General features: G+C 46.2%; 1 protein-coding gene across 3 annotated transcripts in view; it reads right to left on the bottom strand.

Moving 5' to 3' along the window:
* The window catches only part of RPTOR (regulatory associated protein of MTOR complex 1), a 281,234-nt gene that overhangs the window by 208,298 nt on the left and 47,658 nt on the right, over positions 1 to 25,278 (bottom strand). For all 3 annotated transcript variants that reach the window (XM_069482962.1, XM_069482964.1, XM_069482963.1), the window contains exons 2-3: positions 19,588 to 19,690; positions 3,766 to 3,848 (exon numbers count right to left, since the gene is read on the bottom strand). In XM_069482962.1, the coding sequence (XP_069339063.1) occupies positions 3,766 to 3,848; positions 19,588 to 19,690 (186 nt within the window). The remainder of the gene's footprint in view (positions 1 to 3,765; positions 3,849 to 19,587; positions 19,691 to 25,278) is intronic.

The following is a 25,278-nucleotide window of genomic DNA, read 5'->3' as shown; positions in this document are numbered from 1 at the left end:
CTCAGTTGAGACTCAGGATGAAATGAGTGAGGTTTCACTGCACAATTTTCAGCTGGAACAACAGCTGGCATTTTCCCTTCAATCTCCCGCAGAACACAAATTTATGCACCTACAAGGCAATAAGGCAAAGTCTTAAATTTAATCAGAAGAAGTATTTCACCAGTGGCAAACCAATAAATTATTTAGAAAAGGACTCAATGGGCCTGGCAAGGAAATACGGGCCAGATACAGTCTGGCAGCCTTCGGGAAAAAAATATAATAGCCATGGTTTCTCTAAATTCCATCTTGAACCAGAATCGCCTACATCAAAACACTCAATCTTGAATAGTTACAGCTAGAAAAGTGAGGGGAAAAATGTCTAAGCATTCCAGCACCAGTATGGAAATCATCAGCTTCAAGGCACCACTCTGAGCCGCTGATGGGTGTTCAGGGTCAATTTTCCGCACATCCTGGATGGGAGCCGCCTCCCCAGGAACAGGAAGCCCCTGGTCCTCTCCATGCCAATGTGGAGGCAACGACTTCAGCAAACATTAATGAAAATGACCTCACTGCAAATTGCCCAACCTTTGTGAGTCTTGCAATAAAGGACATAGAGGAAGAGAAAATCAGATCTATGGGTCTTTACGTCAAAAGTCTAGGAAATTTAATAACATTCCCATTGTTTTACTGCAGATAGCACATCAGCCTCTCTTTATTACTGCAGAAGCTGGAGAGCCCTGTGGAGTGCAATAAAGTGGTGCGTGTTTAGCTTTGCAATGTTTCAAAGGACCCTGATTTACAGTCGGGGACCAGACACCTTGCGCACAAACATCTGAGCTTGGTAATTGCCTCATGTTTTGTGCAAACTCTGTAAGGCAGCATGAGGTCTGCCCCACACTGAGAACCACTGCTGTCTACGCCAGGCCTCCCTCACTCTCTCCGGTAACACACGAAGTGACGGAGAGCAGAGGAGCATGCCACATGCACTAGGGCATGTGCTGTCATTACCGAGTGCATAGGGAACAGCCCCATGTTGGACATCAGACACAAGCCAGCGGTATCCTGTGACTTTCGTTACCCGAGGCTCTTTTCTAAAATAGATGATTCCCACTAATGGTTTGCAGCAGGAAATTTTTAAACATTCCTATCACACTTAAAAATGAATGCAATAGTCTTGGCATTCAAAAAGAAAATATTAAGTATTCATTGCTGTGGTTTTGCTTTCTGAATGCAGGCAAAAGATCCCACTCGTGTTTGCATGAACAACTTCTTTCCAGGCTGCAGCTGATACTTCTTTATTTCAGATCCCACTTAATACACCAACCCAGATGGTCCAATGACACCATTTCCTGAGCATCCTATAACTCTGAAACATTCTCCTTCTCCCTAGCCCTTCAAACCATCTCTTGTTGAGAAAATTATTCTGCAGATCCATTCTTGAAATCCCATCAACTTTAACAAGTTTTCCCAGACCTAAAGACCATCTACCCAGAGAACTACACCCTTTTATACCTGTGCTCGTCATCCAGGGATAGCCATGCCACTGCCATGGGAAGAGAATTCTCAATCCTGTATGTGATGCTACACTGTCCTCTTTCTTATGTCACTTGTGATCATTTACCTACATGTAAATGTTGCCTGCCTTGTATCAGAATGCCTCTTCCAGATGCCATGAAAGAGATCTGCCCCTAAACAGAAATTTAGATTAAAAATAATAGATCCTACTTTAGAAGATTCCACTTACTGTCAGCTTGTGTGAACTAGCTGATACCTACCCAAGCTGGCACTAAACCAAACACTTAGCACTCAAAGAAAATTATAAATCATACCAAATGGAATAAACATATAATATCTTGAAATATTAAACATGTGTATGCTGAAAAACTGTATTTTCTTATGTAATAATTCTTTAAAGGCTGGGCATGGTGGCTCACACCTGTAATCCCAGCACTCTGGGAGGCTGAGGCAGGACGACTGCTTGAGCTCAGGGATTTGAGACCGACCTGAACAAGAGCAAGACCCCATCTCTACCAAAAATAGAAAAATTAGCTGGGTGTGGCATCACGTCTGTAGTCCCAGCTACTCAGGAGGCTGAGGCAGGAGGATCACTTGAGCCCAGGAGTTTGAGATTGCAGTTAGTTGTGATGATGCCACCGCACTCTCATCTATGAGGAACTTAACTGGTAGATCTGAATTTATATGGTTATGTTCTTTTTTAAACAAATGTATCCAGCAAAAAGCAAAGGCACGAAGTCACACTCAGGAGATGGCCAAAAGTAGCTGAGTCAGAAAGGCATTCCTTTAAATTTATACAGTGTTGGTTGACAACCTCCCGGATACCAACGACACCATGTCTTCCAAGACTGCCACTCTGCACCACTCTCCCTTACGTGCCCATCTCACCTCACTGAGATCCTGGAGTACCTTCAAAGTCCTCAAAGGAGCTATTTTCTACTGAAAACACTGGGCATCTCAATTATTTTTAAAGGAATACACCGTCAAAATATCTCTCCAGTCCTCATCCAACCCCCCCAAACGCATTGCATTCTCAAGCAAAAATCTACTGACTTTTTATATAAACCATCAAGAGGTAACAAATTTGAGAGAGGAAAAAGTAAAGGCTTTAGGCGTATATCAAAATAACCTAGGAAACTGCCTTCTGAAGAACAAAAGTCCATTATTACTGACTTGGCAAGTTAGAAATGCAAAGAACAAAGACCCACCTAACACACAGAGATGCTTCCTAAGAGTGAGCGCACTACTGTCAGCAACAGCAGAATTACCTAAGGGCACTGTAAAGGCAGGAATCAACTCATTTTTGGCTATTCTCTTACTCTAAGAATGTAAATAATGTACAAGGGATCCCTAAATTCCAGATCATGTGGATAAATGACCCACAAATCAAAATCTCCACCAGGTAAGTGTTTAACGGGTTCTATAACATAAATCATTTGTTTCCACTGGGCTTATATCCAAGAGGGGAGAGTAAAACTCACAAGAGGGGCACAGGTAAGGCCACCTTCTTGCCCACCTTGTTCATTACACTCCTTTAAATAGTTCCAGAATCAGCTCACAACACAAAGCTGAATATAAAGGCTCCTCCATAAACACCCAAAATTTCTAAAATTCTATTAAACTGATTAAATCCTTAAATCAGTTAAATGAGGAAGGCTAAACGAAATAGGTGCTTGGATGGTTTACAAATAACTTAAGATCTTAAAGGCAACTTGACACAGTTATATTCTATGGCATGTTTCTTTCTTTCTTTTTTTCTTTTTTTTTTTTTTTTAAAAACCTGTAAGATATAAGCAACAAAAGACACACTAATTGGTAACTGGCTCTCTGAAAAGAAGCTTTTGAATCAAAGACAAAGCATGTAATAGGTGTCATCTTTTGAATGTTGGGTGCTTTTTTTCTCAACTGTTTGAAAATTGAAGACAGGAGGAATAGCTCTAACTGATAGTTGAGGATGCAGAAAGGTTACTGAAATACGTCTCCTGACGAAAATAAAAACCATGATTGAAGAGTAACAAGACAAATATTTTTTCTTTTCCAAAGATTTTGGGGGAAAACTTAAGCAAAATAAATTAGACTACCCAATGCCCACCTCACCGTGACGTGCCGTCGTTACCGACGACACGGTGTGCCAGCAGGCGCAGGCCCGACCCGGCCGGCAGTGAGGACTGCGCAAGCACCGCAGACTCCCGCCTCCAGCCAGACTCCGACACCAAGGAATCGCAGTCTCCCTGTAAGAAAGAAAGGGAAGAGCAAAGAGAGAAAGCTTACCCTTGGCTGCCAGTTCTCGTACTGCTTCTGCAAATTCGCACCGATGGTTTCCAGAGCTTTCTGAGGGCCCATGGACAGAGGATCTGAGGAAGCAATGAAAAGGAGAAGGGTCTTCACATGTGCACTTCCTCCTCTGCCAAAGCACTTCAAAGTCACCTTTGACTACAGACAACAGCCTAAGGTTGATCTTTGTTTAACCAGATTTATGAAACTGCTGCTGTGCCCAAACAAGCCGATATGCCCACCAAAATGGTGTCATTAACACCACTGGCACCATGATGATTTTGCATTTCAGCACCTGTGGTTTCCTTGCACTCTTGCTGTTTTATCCCTGTGCTCCTGTTCAGCTTCGTATGGAAAGGCTGGGGGCTGAGCTTCCACCAAAACTGAGGTCCTGTCTGCACGGGAGCCCTGCAGTAAGAACCGGGTCCCTCCTCACGCCCAAACTGCAGCTCCCGAGTGCACGGGAGCCCGAGAAGGAAAGCAAAGAACAAGGAGGTGATGTGTTTTAAATAATTTCCATCAATACTCTCAGTTCTCCCACAAAAAATCAATTTTACAAACACGTATGTCCATAATTTGCCCATTCATTTCAGGACTGGCTTCTAGAGCAGCAGTCCCCAACTTTTTTGGCACCAGGGACTGGTTTCATGGAAGACGATTTTTCCATGGGAGGGGGAGGGGGAGCTCAGGCAGCCCCACTCACCTGCTGCTGTGCAGCCGCTCCCCATTCCTAAGTTTCCTAGAAGACAATTTGTCCACAGACGGGGATGTGGATAGGGCTGGGGGAGGGGCAATGATCTGTGGCCAGGTCCCGGGGATTGGGGACCGCAGTCCTAGAGCCGGTAACTCTAGACGAGCAGATCGCAACCCTGTTTGGTCTCAGGACCCCTTTACAGTCTTTAAGATTGTTGAGGACCACAGAGAGCTTTTGTTCATGTGGCTGCATCTATCAGTATTTACTGGATTTGAAATTAAGATAAGAAAATGTTTTTAAATTTCATTTTAAAAATAATAAACCTATTATATTTTAACACGAATATTTATTAAGAAAAATAACTTTTCCCCCAAAAATTAGTGAGAATAACACTGTTGTACATTTTTTGGAAATTTCTTTAACATCTGGTTTACTGGATAACAGCTGGGCCCTCATATCTGGTTCTGCACTCATCTTTTGCAGTATGTAGTTTTGATGCATATAAAGAAAATCCCACCTTCTACACACATGTATCATTAAGAAAGACAGGAGTATCTTAAATAGCTGCTTTAGATAATCATGGCTCATTATATATACTACACTAAATTCAACAAGAGGTCATTTCTTTAAGAATATTTGCAATGTAGTATCTGAAACCATATCAATGAACTTGTTGTACACTCTCACATTAAAATTCACTGCTCTACATTGCATCCTGAATGGATCTTTTACCCATAGATGATACTGTATCATGCATTGGCCATTTGGAAAATACTGGTTCACTGAGCTATGCAGATCTTCTATTTCGCCCTCTAGTGTAAAAAAGAAATCCACACTCATTAACATCACCATGATCTCATCAGAAAAGTCTTAAGTATTGAGAAGCTGCCAAGTTCACAGTGGCAGATTCAAGGTCTCCAAATTCTTATTTTTTATTTGAAATATCAAGTTTTATCACTGGCAACAAATATTGTCAGTTATTTTCCTTAAACTGCCAGGCTCATGTCACTTGTGCTCCAGAAACTGTCTGCCAAATACCCCACATCTAACTGCTGTGGGGAAAAAGCCATCCCACAGCACTGCACGCGACAGAGAAATCCTTCATGAAAGAAAGGGTCGACTGAGGCTGCAAACCTCACTGTTGTCTCATTCTAAGAAATGACACAGCCACTCCAACCTTCCACAGCCACCACCCTGGTCAGTCAGAGCCACCAACATCAAGGCAAGACCTTCCACCGGCAAAAAGGTTATGACTTGCTGAAGGCTCAGATGATCATTAGCATTTTTTAGCAATAAAGCATTTTTAAATTAAAGTACGTACGTACGTACATTGGTTTTTTAGGCACAATGCTAATGTACACTTAACAGACTACAGTATAGTATAAACATTACTTTTATATGTACTGGAAAACCAAAAGATTCGTATGCAGTGGTCTGGAACCGAACCTGCAGTATCTCCGAGGTATGCCTGTACAGCTTTTAGTATTACTTGAATGTTTAGCTATGTGCATGTGTTACTTTGATAAAAAAATACAAATTAATCGTAAAATTAAGTAACAGGATTTTATAACTGGAAGAGATCTTCTTTACCCATTGATGCGTCAAAGTCATCATGGACTTTTCAAAATAGAGACGCCAGGCCTCCCTTTTGGAAACTCTAACGCAATGGCTCTAGAAGACCCTGGTCCCCAGCGAGCACCTCTGGCTGAGGAAAACTTGGTGAACGTCTAACTTCTCTGAAGAAGTGTGGCAAATCAATAATCAATAACTTAGGAAATTAGATGTTAATCTTCATTTCTCTTTGTTCTGGTAGGAACAGAGTGCTGTGGTCTCAAAAAATTATATCAACCCAAATGAACTCTGCTGTGATCTGAACCACAAAACTAGTAAGAGATAGAAATGGATTGGGATCAGAAAAATAAAAATTAACGGCCACCTAAGTGCATTGACGAAGCAAAGGGAAGCAGAAAACAGCTTTCACAAACAGAAGCCAGCCAAACAGCGGCCATGGAGAGCTCTTCAACCACATGGAGCTGGCTGGAGAGCGTCGGATTCCTTCGTCCACACTGAACTGTGCAGCAGCCGGGGTGCTCGGTGGCCCATGGCTGTAACCCACGGTGAAAAGAACAGAAACGGCTTCCTCTGCACGAGAGTAAAGGCCTGTCCACGCATCACAATTATCGGTGGCAGCTCACCACGCACACCCTTTAATGACCCACAGGCAGAGGCCGGGAGGGAGGGGTCCTCAGTCTACAGGAAGCACTGCTGCCAGCCTCCTTGAACTTCACCCACACCACCCAACCCAGAGTCGCAAGGAGGGCAGTGGGAAGGGCCCCAGGGAGGAGGGAGCAGCTGCCACTCTCCGCAGACCTGACAAGGTTCCCCCCACACTGCTCTGCGGACCTGACAAGGTTCCCCCCACACTGCTCTGCGGACCTGACAAGGTTCCCCCCACACTGCTCTGCGGACCTGACAAGGTTCCCCCCACACTGCTCTGCGGACCTGACAAGGTTCCCCCCACACTGCTCTGCGGACCTGACAAGGTTCCCCCCACACTGCTCTGCGGACCTGACAAGGTTCCCCCCACACTGCTCTGCGGACCTGACAAGGTCCCGCAGACCCCTGGGCCTTGTTACAAGAGGCAGCACAGCAGAGGCCCCCACTCGCCCTTCCCTGGCCTCAGATCAGGACACCTGTCCACCTGCGGGGGGTGGTGGGCAGATGCTGGCTGTTCATCAGGTTGTGACCAACCAAGGGGGGCTGCCACCTTCTACCACTGGGAATCCCTGTGGTCAACTGATTTTGTGGTTTCCTCCCAAGAATATGACACTGAGTGGGAGAAGAGAAGATATGAGAGGCAGAAGCAGAGAAGGGAGAGAATACGGACAACTAAAACGATGCACTTCTCATTCAATTAACTATAATTTAAATAAACTAAAATTAAATTCCCGGGTGGATATTGCTGACGATGTTATCAGTCTGAAGTGGGAATGTGGGGTGAAGTGGACAGAACATAAATTTGAGATTATGTACCTGTAAAGCTAACTTAGGGGTTTGAGAAGTTCAAGGTGAGTGGCTCTTATTGAGTGCTATTGATACATTGACAATATATCAATACAAAAAACAATGAAAATAGATATTGACAAAAGACAATGAAAGGCTGGGGGTAATTACTTTAAGGTCAATTGGGAAAACTAATGAACCTATGATTTAAGCTGAAATGTAAAACTTACTCAATTGAAAAGCCTTTTAAAGACGGTTTTGGCCTCCCCCAGGTAAAGAAACTCCCACCTGTGAACAACTAGTTTCTGCTCAAGACCTGCCAAAGCTGGCTTGTCACCTGGCCTTCCCACGGGGTGTCCTATGGACTTCAGACTTGTTGAGTCAACCCCCCATAACTGTGCAAGACAATTCCTTACAATGAATTCACATATATGCAAAAAAAATTTTTTTAATTGTAGTTCTGTCCTATAAAACTCTCCTAATGCCTTCATAGGTTCCTATTTTGCTTTAAGAAGAGCCTGGGAAAGAACCAATCAAACTTCAACAGCACGTGAGTGCGGGAGTGAAACAGTGCAGCGGGTGGTGGGAGGAAAAGCAGACCGTTAGCTGGCGTTTGTATAGAACTTTCAGCTTCTCATAGATTTTCCTTTCTGGGGGATTTTCAGCATAACCCTCTGTGTTTTCACGACACTCGGAACTTCACCTTGCGAGGAACTTGGTCCAGCCCACCTCACGGCGCAGGAGAGAGAGGGGAGCGTAAAGCAGTCACATGACTTGTCCAAGGCCACAGAGGCTACGATGGGGCTCGTGTTCAGCCAACCTCAAGAGAGGAGCTTCCTTTTTTCTTTCAGTTTTTTTTTTTTCACCTCCCCATCTTCTTCAAATACAGACAGCTCGATTACTCATCCTACCCCTTTTACCTTCGAAACAGCCGGCGTCCCATCACCAACTGCTACCGTGTCTATATAACCCGCAGCACTGCGTGATGCTCCCGAGAGACCCTCCCACCTCCTCCCTGGGGTCCTAAATCCGGCTGATGCTCCTGAAGAGAGTGGTGACCGGGCACAGGGCCACCAGTGACCAGCCTTCCTGCTCCCAGTTACCCCCGAGGTGAGCACAGGCTGAGCACCCGCCTCGGAAGCCCAGGTGCCTGCTGCCCACGCCCGTTCAGTAAAGGGCAGGCAGAAACACGATTATAAACGGGGAGGGGGGCTGTTGGGGACAAGGTTGGGCTCCTGGGCCACGAGTGACACTGTTCCCCAGTCTGGGTCCCAGGGGTGTGGTCAATCTAGGAAAACGCGTCAAGCTCCTGCACACACTAGGTCAGCTGCACTCCTCTGCACGTCTGCTAGAGTTCAGTAAAAACTTAACACTAAAAAAAAAAAACCACGCAGAACTCACTGCTCAAAGAATATTTGTACTTCTTTGTACCTTGCATGTAGGAGACACTGAATAAATATTTGTTAATTGACTTATTAACTGCGTACTGCCTACTAGATCAAGTGCAGATTTCTCTGTACACCTTTCAAGGACTCTGCCACTAATTAGTTGCGTAGCCTTGAACGACTAATTTTTGATTGAGAAAATACATAATGGCAAAAGGGCTACTTTGAAATTAGAAATGATTTTTACTGACTCTGTTTTTATTAACCATAATGCCATCTCTATATATTTTATAGTTAGCAATATACACAGTGAGAGGCACGTCGTCTCACCAAGCTCGGCCTGTAGCCACACAGCTCCACAGGCCAGGGAAACTCCGCTGGCAGCCAGGACCTGTACATAACTCCACAGGAGCTATTTCCTACAGCCTGGCCCCATCCTAACCTCCATCACTCCCCGCATATCTACTAAAAAATTAAGTCCCTGTCTTGTCTATTGCCGTATTAGACAATACCAGCAGCTGGGTGGATTTTCAGCATATTTGAGGGGACCAATGGGATGCTCTGTTTTAAAATACAGGCCTCGTGGTTGACACACAATTCATTCTGGAAAGCAGAGGGGCGGTAGGCTCTAAGCCATCCCCCTTCAGAGGGGGAAACGGAGATGCTACCTTGCGACACCAGCGTCAATGGACAGAGAAAACAGCGATTTAAGCCATGAGCCCCAAAGAGCCCAGGTTCCAGCTGTGGGCCCAGAGCTCTGCTGGAGCACACAGCAGTGACCGGCCCCCACTAATGGGGGCCATGACCCCCCCCCATGCCTGGGGAAGCTCAGCTGGTGCACCAAAACTCAGCCCTCCAAGGTAAGGCTCCCTCTCCTCCCCCGGGCCTTGGCTCTCACCTCCCCTGCCTGCGGCACCTCCTGAGCTCCGAGGCCACTCAGGCTGACCTTGCACTGGTCTCCACTAGTCCTACCTCCCCAACTAAGTTCGAAGTACCTGGACAGCAAGGAGCACTACTTCCTACACAGCACTGTGCTTCACATGTAAGTTTCCACCTAGCAAATACTTGCTGACCAACTATCCGATCTGTGATCCCACGATGTTCCAAGAATCATTACTATTTTTAGCTCAGCGACACAAGGTCTCTCAATGCCCACCTGTGTGCACTAAGGGAGGAAGAAAAAGCTTTTTTCTAAGGAATAAAAGAAAAACAAAGGTAAATGCCTCCCAAATATTTCCTCGGGACAACAGGATTTCCACGCATCTGACAAACCTTTTGCATTCTCACCTCTTGTGACGCACAGTGACCACTGGCTAGCACACAGAATTGGTCCAGCTAAATTGCACCTCCCCCGCTCAGCATTCCGCTCGTCTACACTTTGCTGTCAAACACAGAGAGTCCCCCACAAGTGTGGCGCATGCATCGTTCTTGAGCGAGATTGTTTTTAGTATTACTGTTGTAGCGTTTAATGTTGGGCCATAAAACAAAACAGCCTCTCCCCTGCTTCTCTGAAAAGAGACAAGTGTCATTTCCATGAAATGAAACAGCATCTCATTATCTAGAGGAATGAGGAGCGGGGTGGGAAGAGAGGCAGCGACAGTCAGCTGGGCAGAGCGGGAAAGGCAGGCGCGCTCCCAACGCCCCACTGCTGCCCCTCCGCCTCGGCCTGCACGCCCATTCCTCACAACGCTGCCAGCCACGGCCCACCTCACATCGGACGTCTACGGTGGGGAGACGCCATCTCACAGACAGGCCGCACGGCCACTCCCCAGCAGCTAGGCGTCGTCTTGTTTACTCACTCGTGGATACAACACCTGGTCTCTCTCAGCCTCTGGAAGGAGCGCGCTCTCCAACGTGGGCTTAGGTAGTGCACGCACGGGTACATAAAAATAGACTGAAGAGTCAGGCTCCATCTATTTCTTATGCTTCCCATACCTGTTGTCTCTGAGACCAGAGCACACAGACCATCTCCCTGTCCACCCCGGCCTGCCCCACCCAAAAGCAATGCCCCACGTCACAGCCCGGAGCAAAGCTCAGGTGGCCTGATACCCGACACACCGAAACAGGAAACTTCATGCATTCTACTCCCAGACACCTGCTGGAGACGTCAGCTCAGACTGTGCAGCTGTCCCGAGGCTGGCACACTCGATACCGGGTGCAGTGAGGCGTGTTTACTGCACCTCTCTTCTGAGTTCAGCCACATGGAATGGAGCGGAAGAGGCCTAGATGCGGGAGGCAGCCCACGCTCCCCACTCGCACCTCAGTGGGCCGGGCGAGGGACAGGATGTGGGTGTTGGGTGCTCCCAGGTGATTCCCCTCCAGCTATGAGGCAGGTGCCATCATTAGCTCCACTTTACAGATGAGGAAACTAAGGCTCAAAAGAGTTAAGTAACTTGTGGCGCAGCTGGATTGAATAAACCCGGAGGAGTCTTGACGAACGCAAAATCTTTTAATTTCTGGTGACAGAGCTCAAAATGCTAAGACCAAATATAAAACACTGAGTTGCTGCTTATTAAAGGAAGCATCTCTGTAAGATACTTGATTACAACAATCCCTGTAAGGAAGGCTTCCCCCATGGCCCCCTCCCTAGCCAGGAGCTGCCCAGTCATTCTTATCCTGAAAAGGGCAGAATGAACCATCACCAAGCCTGGGTCCCCGTCACTGGCATCCCCTTCCTCGCCTGGCTGGCCAAGCTGCTTCACACCCTTCCCTCTGCTGGCCGCTGGGCCTCCTGGGCCTGACACTTGTCTCTGCCCACCCCCCCCCAGAGCCATGGCTCTGCTCCCCACCCTCCAGGCACAGTCCGTCCCATGCAGTACCCTCCCCCGAGTCCTCCAGTCTACAAAGAGCCCCGACTCCACCCAACCTGCCCTTCCAGCTTTCCACTGGAAGCCGGCTCCACTCTGAGGATTCTAGAAGCCCCCTACCATATATAAAATGTAACCCCATTGTCTCCCCAGCTGGGCCCCAACTCTCAGTCTTCGTTACAGTGATGTCATCACCCCCTGGGCTAGCGAAGCATGAAGCCCAAGCAGGTGTTGAAGATGCTGACATCCCTTCTGAAACAATCCTGAAGCCACGAGGTGGGTGTGGGTGAGGGCGGCACCTGCTCCAGGACGAAGGGAACTGCAGTGGCCTGGAATGGGCTGTCAAGTCTGAGCCTGCAGAAAGGTGTATCTGCAGAGGAGTGACCCGTACGGGTGTTGGGCCGGGGTGGGGAGGACACCGTGGGGGGAACAGTACGGGATGAGGGAGTCTAGAGGAGCGGCAATGGCTGGGAGGAGCCTTCCGCCTGCCGGAGAGGAGCTGCCTACATGGGAAGACCCCGCTAGGCTGGAATGGGAGGCCTGAGTGTAAACACAGGACAAACGTGTGCAAACAGAAGCGCGCACACACACACACACACACACACACACACGCTGTGTACATGCACGTGCGCTCCCTTGCTCTGCCCAGCGAGCAAGGTCCTGGAAGCAACAGCACACAGTGAGAACACCTGGTGCCAGATCTCAGCTGCTTGTTCCACGTAGAGGAACTGGCTGATTCCACGAATGAGGCAGGGAAACAGGTGAATGAGACAAAGTACGGAAGTGCTTGAAGAATGATGGGAATGAGACAAAAGGCCTTGGAGGCCAACCCGGATGGGCTCCAGTGACCAGCTGGCAGACACCAAACGACAGCACTGGATTAGAATCCACTGAATCAAAAAGGAAACCGTGAGTTCAAAATGAACAAATTGGGAAGCGATGAGGAAAGAAACATTCACACAGGCTCAAAGCACCTCTTCCCGAAAATACTCATCAACTACAAAGGGGAATTTCACAATGAAGTCCGGCAGGCGCCAGCTTAATCGAGTGAGAAGAGTTGCATAACCATAATGGGATAAATCAAAACCACACGCCACCTGCTACGCCCCGCGTGAAAGCAGCTCTCTCCTGTGATGCTCCTGCCAAAGACGCGTGACCCAAACGGAACCATCAGCAAACAGCAGGGCAGCCCCGGCACAGAGGCTGCGTCTGCAGGCGCCAAGGTCCTGAGACTCAGGCTCCAGGCCCAGGGACAGGAGATTGGAAGCCTGGCATTGAGTGGATCCTTGGCCACAAAGGACGCTACTGGGACAAACCGGCAAGCCTGACCGCGGCCCGCGGCTCCCACGCAGTGATGCATCCGTGCGCGTTCCCTGATGCTGGCACCGACTCGATCTGGAAAGAGAAACTCCCTGTGGCAGGAATCACACTGAAGAACCCCGAGGTGGCCCAGCCCACACCTGCAGCCCCAACACCAGCAGCCTACTCTCAGTCAATCAGGCAGAAACAGCTTAGGGCCACACTGGCAACTTCTAAAACTTTTTCCAAAATATAAATTGTGCCCAGCCAGACACCACTGCAAATTTGCTGAATCCAATCACTAGGACTTTTTTTCTTATCCCATATAGTTAAAATCACCATCACCAGGACTAGGACCACCTACTTTTAATAAACGCCAAATGAAAAACTTTCAACTTAGAAAAAGCATATGCCAATCCAGCTGAAATTATTAAATAGATTACATTTCTAAGCTGCAGAAAAAATTTTAAAAACATAATATAAAAAATCTATTCATGTGCTGGATTTTGACATGGAGAAGGAGGTGCAGAATTCTTTTCATTTTCATCAACGCTGTGGAAACACTGATCAAAGAGACTGCGGGGAGCTCTCTTGGCTCGTGGGGTGCGCGTGAACCTCAAGAACCTAACATGCTCAGGCCTCTCAGCCCGGAAAGTGCAGCTCCGCCCTCAGGCGCACCGCCTACACAGCGGAGCACACACGGGAATTCGGATCAGGAAGGCTTGTTCTACAAAACCGAGCATGAGGGTAGTTAAACAGGGAGAAAACAGAAAACTGATTAAATTCAGGGTGACAAGGGATACGTGAAGTGGAAACAGCCAGTGGCAGCTACTGAGAAGTCAATTCCGACCAGCACAGTCTCCAGGACAGAGCAGCCAGCCAAGAAAGCGCCTGAGGAAATCAGCCACAGAACACGGCTACTCTGTCACTGGGTATTGGGGACACGGAGCCTGGGCTAGGGCAGGGAGGCTCTAAGATGAAGGCTGTCATGGTAGGCCAGGTAATGCCTGTAATCCCAGCACTCTGGGAGGCCAAGGTGGGAGGATTGCTCAGGAGCTCAGGAGTTTGAGACCAGCCTGAGCAAGAGCGAGACCCCATCTCTACTAAAAATAGAAACATTAGCCGGGCATGATGGTGCACACCTGTAGTCCCAGCTACTTGGGAGGCCAAGGTGGGAGGATTGCTTGAGTCTAGGAGTTTGAGGTTGCTGTGAGCTATGATGATGTCACTGCACCCTAGCCCAGATGACTCTGTCTCTAAAAAAAAAAAAAAAAGACTGTCATCCTGAAATACCCTCAAATAGTGAAACAGGCAAATAAAGCAGGAAAAACAACTTTTTTTCCCCCAATTCAGTTTAGAATAATTTGGAATTTTTGTTAAAGTAACAAAGGGAACTTTTTTTTTTGCTTAGGATGTAGAAAGCTGCAAAAAAAGTCACCCAATCCCATCAACAAGAGAAAATGGGATAATGAACAACATCATAACTTTTCTTGTGCCCATCAGAGGGCTGAGACTACATGGCAGGAAAATAACCTGAACCCACAAGGACTGTCCCCTCCGAGAGAGAGACGGACACACGTGTGACTTCCACCTAAGAGCGAGCACAGGCCAATAAAAGAAACCAGCTAAAATGGTAACACACCCTCACAGCCCACCTGTGGGCTAGCACACCAGTCTGGAAAGGCTGGGGGTCCCAGATGAGGGGTGCTCACACTCCCCAACACGTGCCTCCACAGGCCTCGTGGAAAACAGCAACGGGAGGCTGAGCAGAGGAAAGCTCCCCCAGCACTCGAGAGCGGCACAAAGCCCCACCTGCCCACACAGACCTCTCCTAGGAAGCAAAGGCCAGAAGCCCCCAGGGCCAGAAGCAGGAGCCCCTCGCTGTCCACAAAGTGCAGGCACAGACCCACTGCACCAGGGTGGCAGGGGGGTGGTACAGAGACAAAGCCTGTCTTGCTCATGGTGAGCACGGAAAACCTCCCAAGACACGGGCAAAAATCATCAATGATGGGTAGGCTGAGGGAAGCAGCAGAAAGGTCTACCCCGGGTTGGGGGTCAGAAAACGCCTCGGTCACAGAATTCTATACTGAAATCAGGCAGAGGTTTGCTACCACTGGGGCAGTGAAAATGCCACAACTGCACACACACAAGGCCCAGACACACAGGGAGGCCAGATGAGCATGCCCGTCCCTCCACGAGCCCGGCACCGAGTCACGAGCAATGGACAGCCAGCGCCAGGAGAGAAGCAAGAGTGGGGCCCTTGGTGAGGCGGGCGTGCAGGCACTGCTCAGGCTGGAAGCGGAGCAGGAACCCTGGGGAAAGCCTCTGGCACTCTCACACTCACTCTAACACGTGAGCAAATAGACGGTACCGGTCGGCTTCGTGTGCCCACTGTGCCAGGCCGTAGTCCCCAGAGACCCAATCAGACATGAAGCTCGGGCTTGGCTATGAACGTATTCTGCACATGTGCTTATCGGCTGACTTGAAGCACAGGAGATTTTTTTTTTTTTTTTTTTGGTGACATGCGTGGGCCTCATCTAATCAGCTGAAGGGTCTTAAGAGCCAAACTGAGGTTTTCCCAGGAAGAAATCTCTGCCTGAAGACAGCAGCATCAGCTCCTGCCTGGGAATTCCGGCCTGCCAGCCCCTACAATCACACGAGCCAGCTCCCTGAAGTAAAGCTCTTTACACATACATGCAAGTGCAAACACACACACACACACACACACACGCACACACACTTCTATCGTTTGTGCTTCTCTGGAGAACCCTGACAGACACAAAGACCAACTAATCGCTCCAAGAATACGAAGCCTCTGCCACAGTGGGCACAACCACAGCAACAACCAATCCAACCCCAGCAGACTCCTGACTAGACTACCGACTACACCACTGACCCCATTCTCCACTACTCTTCCACATGTCCAACATGCAATCAAAATTTATAAAGCACACAAAAAGCAGGAAAAAGCGAATTACATTCAGGAGATAAATCAGAAGAGTCAGACTCAGAGATGAGCCAGATTTCTGAGCTACAGGTCAGAGACTGTAACATAACTACGGTAAATAAATATAATGGAGGACCTAGAAGAAAAGGCAGACAACATGCATTTCAGCAGATATGAAAACTAAAATAGAGTCCATGGAAATTCCAGAAATGAAAAATCCAGTTTCAGAGAAAAAGAATTCCTATGACTGGTTTATCAGTAGACTAAGATGCAAATAAGGAAAAGCTCAACAAAACATGAGAGCAAACAGAAGAAAACATCCAAGAGCTGTGATACAATACCAAACAGTCTAACACATACATTATTGAGTCCTATAAGAGAAAAAAAACAAGGGAGAAGAAATATTTGAAATATTCCCATAATGGCTGGGAATTTTTCAAAAACAAAGGCATCAAGCTACACATCCAAGAAACTCAGAAAGAATAAATTCCACGAGCATGGCTGCACACACCTGTAGGCTCAGCTACTCGGGAGGCTGAGGCAGGAGGATCGCTTGAACCCAGGAGTTTGAGTCCAGTCTGGGCAACATAGACCCTATCTCTTAACAAAAAATAAAAATGAATTCCAAAAACCAAACACAAAAAAGATATGTCATAGACAAGCTACTAAAACTCCAAAGGTAAGAAAATCTTGAAGGTTGCCAGAGAAAAAAGAAACAAAAGAAACAGAGAAACAAAAATAAATACAGCAGACTTCTTATCAGAAACTATGCTAGCCAGAAGACAATGGGTGACCATTTTAAAGTACAATACTAAAAGAAAGGTGTCAACACCAAATTCTACAGCCAGAAAAAACAACTTCCAACAAGAAAGACAAAATCAACAATTTTTCAAATAAAAATGTGGGAAAATGCAATGCCTGCAGACCAGCACGACAAGAAATGCTAAAGGAAGTTCTTCAGGCAGGATGATTACAACATCAGGTGGAAACTTGAACCTAAGCAAAGAAATGAACGGTCTCAAAACAGTAAATAAGAAGGTAAATATAAAAGACTTTTATTTATAATTACTATTTTTTATCTTTTGAAAACTGACAATACCAAGTGCTAGTGAGGATGTGGAACAATAGGAACTCTCAGACGTTGCTAGTAGGAATGCAAAATGGTACAGCAGAAAAACAGTTTGGCAATTTCCTTAAGAATTAAACACATACTTACGTGTGATCTAATAATCCCAGTCCTAAATATTTAACCAAAATAAAACATGTCCACACAAAGATCAAATGCTTATAGCAATGCTATCCATAACTGCCAAATCTGGAAACAACTCAAACCTCCATCAACTGGTAAACAGATACCAGCCTGAGCAAGAGTGAGACCCCGTCTCCACTAAAAAATAGAACATGCTGTCATCTGGACAGCTAAAAATATATACAGAAAAAAATTAGCCGGGCATGGTGGCACATACCTGTAGTCCTACCTACTCGGGAGGCTGAGGCAGAAGGATTGCTTAAGCCCAGGAATTTGAGGTTGCTGTGAGCTAGGCTGACACCACAGCACTCTAGCCTGGGCAACAGAGTGAGACTCTGTCTCACAAAAAAAGATAAACAAATAGTGTCATACCCATAAAAGGGAATAAATGGAAAAATCTGTGAATACATCTAGCACCATGAATGAATCTCGGATGAATTCTGCTAAATGAAAGAAAGATACAAAAAGCTACAAACTATATGATTCTGTTTACATAACATTCTATAAAAGGAAAAAAAATGCATGTACAAAAATCAGATCAGTGGTTGCCAGGGGCCAGAGAAAAGGGAGGGGACCGATTACAAAGGGGACCACGGGCCCTTTCTTGGTGTAATAGAAATATTCCATACATTGACTGTGGCCTTTGTCATACAACTGTGTGTGCTTGTCAAAAGTCACAGGAATGTATACCTACAAAAGGTGAATTTTACCGTACATAAATCGTATCTCAGTAACCCTGATGCTAAAACAAAAAAAGTAGACATAGTGTGTAATGGTTAAGAACACAGACAGCAGATATATGCAAACCATATAGCTGATAAGGAACTAATATCCAGAATATGTAAAGAACCTCTATAACTCAGTAACAATAGAACAAACAATCCAATTTAAAAATGGACAAAGAACTTAAATAGGCATTTCTCCAGAGAAGATATACAAATGACCAATAACCCCATAAAAAGATGCTCAACATCACAAATCACTGAGTAAAGGCAAATCAAAACCACAACAAACGGAAGGGCGCAGTGGCATAGAGCCTGCAGCCCAGCTACTCCCGAGGCTGAGGAGGGAGGATCTCTTGAACCCAGGAGTTCACAACCAGCTGGGCAACACAGTGAGACCTTGTCTCAAAAACAGACAAGCCAACAACAACAACAACAAAACCCACAGTGAGATCCACCCCACATTCATCAGGATGGCTGCTATCAAAAAGCAAAGCAAGTACTGGCAAAGCCGTGGAGAAACGGGAGCCCTTACGTGCTGCTGGTGGGGATGCAGAATGGTGCAACAGCTATGGAAAACAGTATCGCAACTCCTCAAAAGCTACCAATGGAACCACCATGCAGTGCAGCAATTCCACGGCTGGGTGTGTACCCAGAAGGACTCAAACAGGCATCTGCACGCCAGTGTTCACAGCAGCACTATTTACAATGGCCAAAGGTGGGACCCACCCTGTGTCCCCCAGCGGGTGATGAGGGGATAAACCAAATGTGCAATACTAGGACGCCATAAAAAGGAAGGAAATTCTGACACATGCTGCAGCCCGGATGAACCTTGGGGACATTATGCTGAGTGACAGAAGCCAGTCACAAATATTGCATGATTCTACTTATATGAGGCACCTAGAGCAGTCCAAGTCACAGAGACAGAGACGGAACCATGGTCACCAGCCCGGGGGGTAGTGAGGAGCTGGGTACTAGGGGACAGAGTTCCAGCTGAGGGCTGTGAGAAGTTCTGGAGGTGGACAGCGACGATGGCTGCATAACCCTGTGTGTGGCTCACTGTCACTGAGTTGTACACTTACAAATGGCTAGAATGGCATCTTATGTTAAAACAGTCTCTGGACCTGGGCTGCAGAGGTTCAAATTCCAGCTCTGCCACTTACAGAACAACTCTGGGCAAATTCTTAATCTCTACGTCTCATTTTCCTCAGCTCTAAAATGGAGATTAATAATAAAATCTACCACACAGCATTGTGAGGATTAAATAAATGGCTTAATAAACATCAAGTGCTTCCAACAGTACCTGGCACACTGCAAGCACTCAGTAGGTACTAGCTATTATTACTATTATGATCCACTATATATCATGTGATGCTTTGCTGAAAATGGTTCAGTTTATCTTTTCTATAAATATATTTGCATGCAGCTATCATTCCATTTTTTTAAAGTATATACCTACTATTACGTGCTAGACACAGGGCAAATTTAAAGGAGAAAATTATATAACCCAATAATCATTACTTTATTAATTTTCCTTGAAACACTTTCTCCACTACAAATCATAGGCGAAGACATCTAAAATTACTTAAAGGTTACATAACTCCAAAAAGAAATAAAGTCCTCACATATAGAGCAGGCGGAGGCCCCCCAGCCAGGAAAGTAGTGGGAAAGCCCTGCCCAGCCCGGCAGCGGGAGGGAGGGGCCGGCACTCACCTATCCAGCATTCCAAACGCGCACAGGGTGTGGTCTTCACCACGTCTGGAGGATCCACACCGACATTCAGACACAAAACTAAGGCAACACTGACTGTCTTCATCTGGAAACACAAGAGGAAAAAAACCAAGTATTTCAATATGGAACTCACACATTTTCCCAGCTTTTAAAATGTCCCCAGAACACCCAGTCCCTCCCCACCTGCCCTTCTTTCATTCCCCTGTCACCTGGGCCCCCCCAGTGCTAGTGCAGGGAAAACTTCCTGGTTTGAAGACCGGATTTCAGAGGAGGGTGGGCCAATGGGGAGGAGACAGGACGGGAGCAGCTTTTCTCAGGCTGCCTTATGATAAAACTCCCAAAATGGAGGTATGTGATTGAAAGATATAAATATTTTAATGTACCTGATACGTTCTGCCAAATTCCTTTGCAAAAAAGTTGCACAAATTTACATTCCCACATTATCATTATTCTCATTATTTAAAATCATTGATCATTTGATGAGAAAAATTATCACATTGAGTTAGCTTGCATTCTTTCACGTCAGTAAGGCTGAATGTTTTCAAGTATGCATTCACTGTATCTTTCCTTTTTTATGAACTGTCGGCGTAACTGCATCGACTTCTTGGCCCTCAAACCAGACCTCAGTTTAAATACCCATCTCTCGGGGAGGCCTTCTCCGAACACCCTCATTACACCCCATCCCCATCAGGGTAGAGCCCCCGGCAAACCCAGGCTTGAGCCCGTCTACACCACTCAGTGAACCACAGGCTGCGAAGGATGTGAGTAGACTCCTCTGTGCGAAACCCGGCACAGGCCAGGTGCTATTTGCTGAATGAGGAAATACATTTATTTTGCTCCAGTGTTTTTATTTTTGTTTTACATTTGGCCTTCAGCCCATCTGGATGTTATTTCAGTAGATGACACAAAATGAGGATTAATTTTCTTTTCTCAAAAAACTAGCTAATTGTGCCAATCCCCATTAAATAATCTCCCCCAAACCCACAGGTGTGTAGGGAGTCCTTTGGCATACATTAATTCTCATATGGATCAAAGTATTTCTGGGTAGTCAAATTTATTCTATTAACCTATCAACCAATACTTCCACTAGTATCACATTAATTTAAATAATTTATCTTTGCACTTCATAGTTCTTGGGTGGGTCAGTTTTCATCCTTAAAATTTTTTAAATTTTACTTAGCTATTTCATATTCATCCTTTTTTTTTCCAGATTAATCAGGTGAGGGATATCTCAATTGTCCTGATTTGATTATATGAATATATCAAATTATCAACATGTACCCCCAAAATATGTGTATCTAATATGTATCAATTTTTTTCACTTTTCATTTTAAAAAAGATTATTCCTAGATACGTCATGAGTATTTAGGGGAAATATTCACACAGGTATTTCCTCATAACAGTTTCTTATTGATAACCACTGAAACATAAGAATAATGTTTAGTCATTTCACTAAATTCTTAATTAACTGTAATTGCTTTTTGGTGGTTCTCTTCAGGTGCAGTAAGTGCACAGTCAGGCTACTCCACAGCCATGAAACACGGGGAGTCCGTCTCGTTCTCCCGACAGATCACGCCTCGTGTTTCTGTTTTAGGTCTCAGTGTACCGACCAGAACTGCTAAAGTAACGCTACTAATAATTACAAAATGATGACAGTGGAGACCTTTGCACTTGATTTTAATGAGATTGTCATAAATACTTCATCGTTAAGGATGATGGCTACTGATTTTAAATATAATATTTATCACATCAAAATAAGATTCCTCTGTTCAAAACAGAATTTAAAGCTGTGTGGGTGAAAAGGGAGTACGTCAGTCCTTCCTCTCCCTATACTTTAAGAAAAGGTATTTATTAACGATACCACTTGCTGAAGGAAGAGGACATCTTCCCATGACAAGTGCCAGAATCTTCTCATTATGAATCACTCGGGACAAACGGTCCCTCTGCCTGCTGTCAAGAGAAAGGGCTGCACATCAGAAAACAACAAAAGTCACTGTATTTGTTAGTCATCTTCCAATATTTAAGTGACCAGTATAAATAATCCCATACAGCTGATCAATTATTTTATAGCAAACTCAGCCTTTGAGGATAAGCTGCTTAAAACCGGGTGTTTCGTGGAAACGTTTCTGTGGTCTGCCTGTGGCCATGGTGAACGACTCCTAACACCTACCCTGCAGCCATTTTAAATCAAGGGTGTTTCTGACTCGGAAACACGGAACTGCAAGGCCTGGGCCAGGCATGGCCGCGAACCCTGGAGCAAGTTCCAAGCTGCCTGCTAGGGAAAGGCTGGCTTTGCTTGCACCCACCTGCAGGGCCCTCTGCGGGGAGGGGAGCCTTCCACGGGGAAAACCATCTATGCAGATCAGGTTCTCCCACTCTCCAAAGACTAACTATTTCACCACAGCTTAACTGGTTCCTAACTGGTTTCTTATTTTGCCCTTAATCTGCAAAGAGAATCTCCCTTAAACTGATGTCAGGCTCCTCTCACAAAGTCCCAATTTAGAGGCATGTTTTAAGGGACACCTGGCCTGGCCCTTGCTCCTTGGGCCAAAGGCTCCAGCCACTGCTCTGGAGCTGGCGTTCCCTGTGTGCCCCAGGAGGAAGGGAGCAGAGCCGCCTTCTGGACTCCCACGCTCACAGCCAGGTTTGGGGCTTTCTGGTCGGCCTCCATTTGGCAGGTACTGCCTGCCTCACTACCAGGCACTCTGCACAGCTGAGCTCACAGTCCACTTCCCTTCATCACTACAGGGCCACGAACTGGGTGGCAGTGTCCCCGCCTAACCGAGGCATCCAGAGTGAGCAACCTGTGCAAGTTCAGGGAGCCAGCGAGAGGAGGAGTAGGACTGCACCCAGCTCCCGGGGCTGACAGGCCCTGCTGCCGGGGCTGCACCTCCTTTCCCTCTGCGCCCCTGGCTGGGGGAGCCGGCAGAGGCTGGCACAGGGCCCTGGTGCAGCAGCCAGACATCTCTGATTTTATTCCTATTTCTGCTACTTCGGCTGTCATTCTAGACAAGCTACAGTCCCTCCCCCACTACAGCTGCAGTTAGTAATTTAAAACAAATAATTCTCAGTAAAATAAACAAGTTCTGAGTTAATCGTAAAAATTATCTCTGAAGATCTGTGAGTCCCTTAGACAAAACACTAACAGATGCCCAATAATCATTCAATGAGACGACGGCCTTTCCTGGCTGGCCAAACGTTATTTAGAGCAACCACTTCTCTTTGGCTGCTTAATGGTGAGCAGCAGTCAGAGAGCATGAACCTAGCGACACTACACAAACGAAGACAAGAAAGAAATTAATTTGACTCGTCCTTGCTTATACAATACACACCAAACCCGATATCCTACATTTACTTTTCAAGAAAACATGAAAAACACCAAGAAGACATTGACACATGACCTAGAAAAATGTATTTGCTCTAATATCTAGCTACAAATGTAATTCCAAAATTGGGCAAAAACATCACCAGTAAATATCTTTAAGCCAATCAAATGTCTCACTCCTTTGCAAATTTTAATGGTGTTGGCCTAATTTCAAATGTGGCAAGTTTTAAATTCTTAGCTATACCTAAAATGTCTTTTTGGTATTTTACATTCATTTCTATGGCAACCTCATTCCCAAAATTCCAGATTAGTGTTTTTAATAACACAGTTATGGAATTTTAAAAATGTAAGGGCTATGAAATTTAATATGCCAAAAATTGCAAAAGAGTACATAAAATAAGCTTTTTCAACTTTTTAAAATATTTCTTCTGCAATGCAATTTAAGATGACACAGTTATATCCCCAGGGGTTAATTTTGAATATGAAAAGAATATCATTTTGAGAAACTATAAAACTTGAAGTGATCACTAACAATCTGTGGCCTAGGACATGCTGGTTAATTTCAATCTCTGCTGAATAATTTCCTTATCCTTAAAGTGAGGTGGATGGAGATGACCTCTTAGGTGCTACGAATTTTTCAGATCCTGAAGTTCTGACTATAACTGGCTTTTCCAGCAGGAGCACCTGGTAAAGGCCGGAGCTACTCCTTAAAAGTCTGTGCTCCAACCCAAAGGTCTCACATCACTGTGGGTCGTAGGCGGGAGAGGCTGGGGGCCGTCGGGCAGTGGGGTCCTGACAGTATTGTAACAGCCTGGGCAGTTTCCCTTATAATCCTCTGGTGCCAAATGTGTTTTGAAGCTCAGATGTTTTCAGATTTGCGAAAAGATAACACGGTACCTGCACCCTGTCTCGTAACACAGCCAGGAGGGTCTGGAGCAGCATCCGGTGCTCAAAACCATTAGACTCTCCACAGTGAAACTCAAAGCTCCACTCTCCATGGGACACACAAAGAGCATCAAGTCTCACCCCAGGTCAGGCCGAGTTTTGCCACCAAATGAGCTGTGAAAATATTCCGGTATTCAGAGCTTTTTGGACTTCAGAACTGCTCATAAGTGTCCCTGTAGACCGGGACACCCCCTACTCAAAAGCCCACATACTGAAGTGCATGTCACCTCACTGTTTAAAAATATATCAATGCTGGCACCAAAGAATCCAAACCAAATCACAAGGGGGTTCTTAACTACCCAGTGGCTGCTTTCTGTCCCCCACAGTGAGAGCACGTGGAAGATGAACAGGAAGCACAGTGGGGTTGGCCTACCTGTCACAACACTCTGTCCCCTGGGTGTCTGAAGGCAGAGCCACCCAACTCCCAGGAGCACTCATTAGGATTCAGAGCATCAAGCAAAAACTCTGAGCAAAGCCAAAGCTACACAAATGCATAATTTATAAAGAAAGTCAGAAACTGGAGCACGCAGCAAAGAGAGCAGCTACACCTCGAGGAAAGGGGGGTGCAAGCTGTGCAGGAGGAGGACCAGCGTGCCGAGGACTGCAAGGAGGAGGCACAGCAGGCCTAGCAGGAGCACATCAGACTGCATTTCTGCGCCCAGTTGTTTGTTGTACAAAACGAGACCGGGCGCAGCAGCCTCCCTCTTGTCATGCTCCTTTGTTCTTGGATGGGGCTTGGGAATGAGGGGAGGCTCTTGAATTTAGAGCTCAGTTTGTTACCTCGAGCCAGACGCCTAGTATAGGTTTAAGTAATCTTTTTTTAGGCCAAATTCTGTCTGTATTTCGCTGCTTTTAAAATCTGCCTCCACGCCTGCCCAACACCCTAATCCAAAGGACCGGAGAAGAGGTCCATTTTCAGCACCCGCGACAAGGCCTCACCCGCCGCGACCTCCGCAAGGGCACGTGCAGCAGCCCGGCCTCGCCCACCCGTCCCGCACCACACAGACGGGCAGGAGGCGTGGCGTGGCGTGGGTTTGGTTCCAGCATCACAGACCCTCAAGAAATTTAGGTTTCTGAAAGTCAAAATAAGAACCGCATACAAAATAAGTTTCATAAAAGGAATTATCACAGCTCACTTTAAAGGTGTTAGGTTTTTTCTGAGGAAAAAAGTTTATTATAGAGATCATAACTGTTTTAAACAAACTAAAGAAATTCCCTTCTTAAAGGAATTCTATACTGAATCCCTTTGTGGTCCCTCCATGAACAAATGGCCAGCCCTGGTGCCGCCTCTGAGAGCCCAGGCGGCTGTGTCCCCGCAGCCCGTGTGCAGCCAGCCCACCCTCGAGGGGCCAAGCCAGGGGACAAGAACCACCTTTTTGTCTCCTCTTGTAACACCTTATAGG

The sequence above is a fragment of the Eulemur rufifrons genome, chromosome 9 (assembly GCF_041146395.1).
Source record: "Eulemur rufifrons isolate Redbay chromosome 9, OSU_ERuf_1, whole genome shotgun sequence".
Classification (NCBI taxonomy): domain Eukaryota; kingdom Metazoa; phylum Chordata; class Mammalia; order Primates; family Lemuridae; genus Eulemur; species Eulemur rufifrons.
Note: the sequence above shows the minus strand (reverse complement) of the source record. Positions and strands in the feature narration are given on the sequence as shown.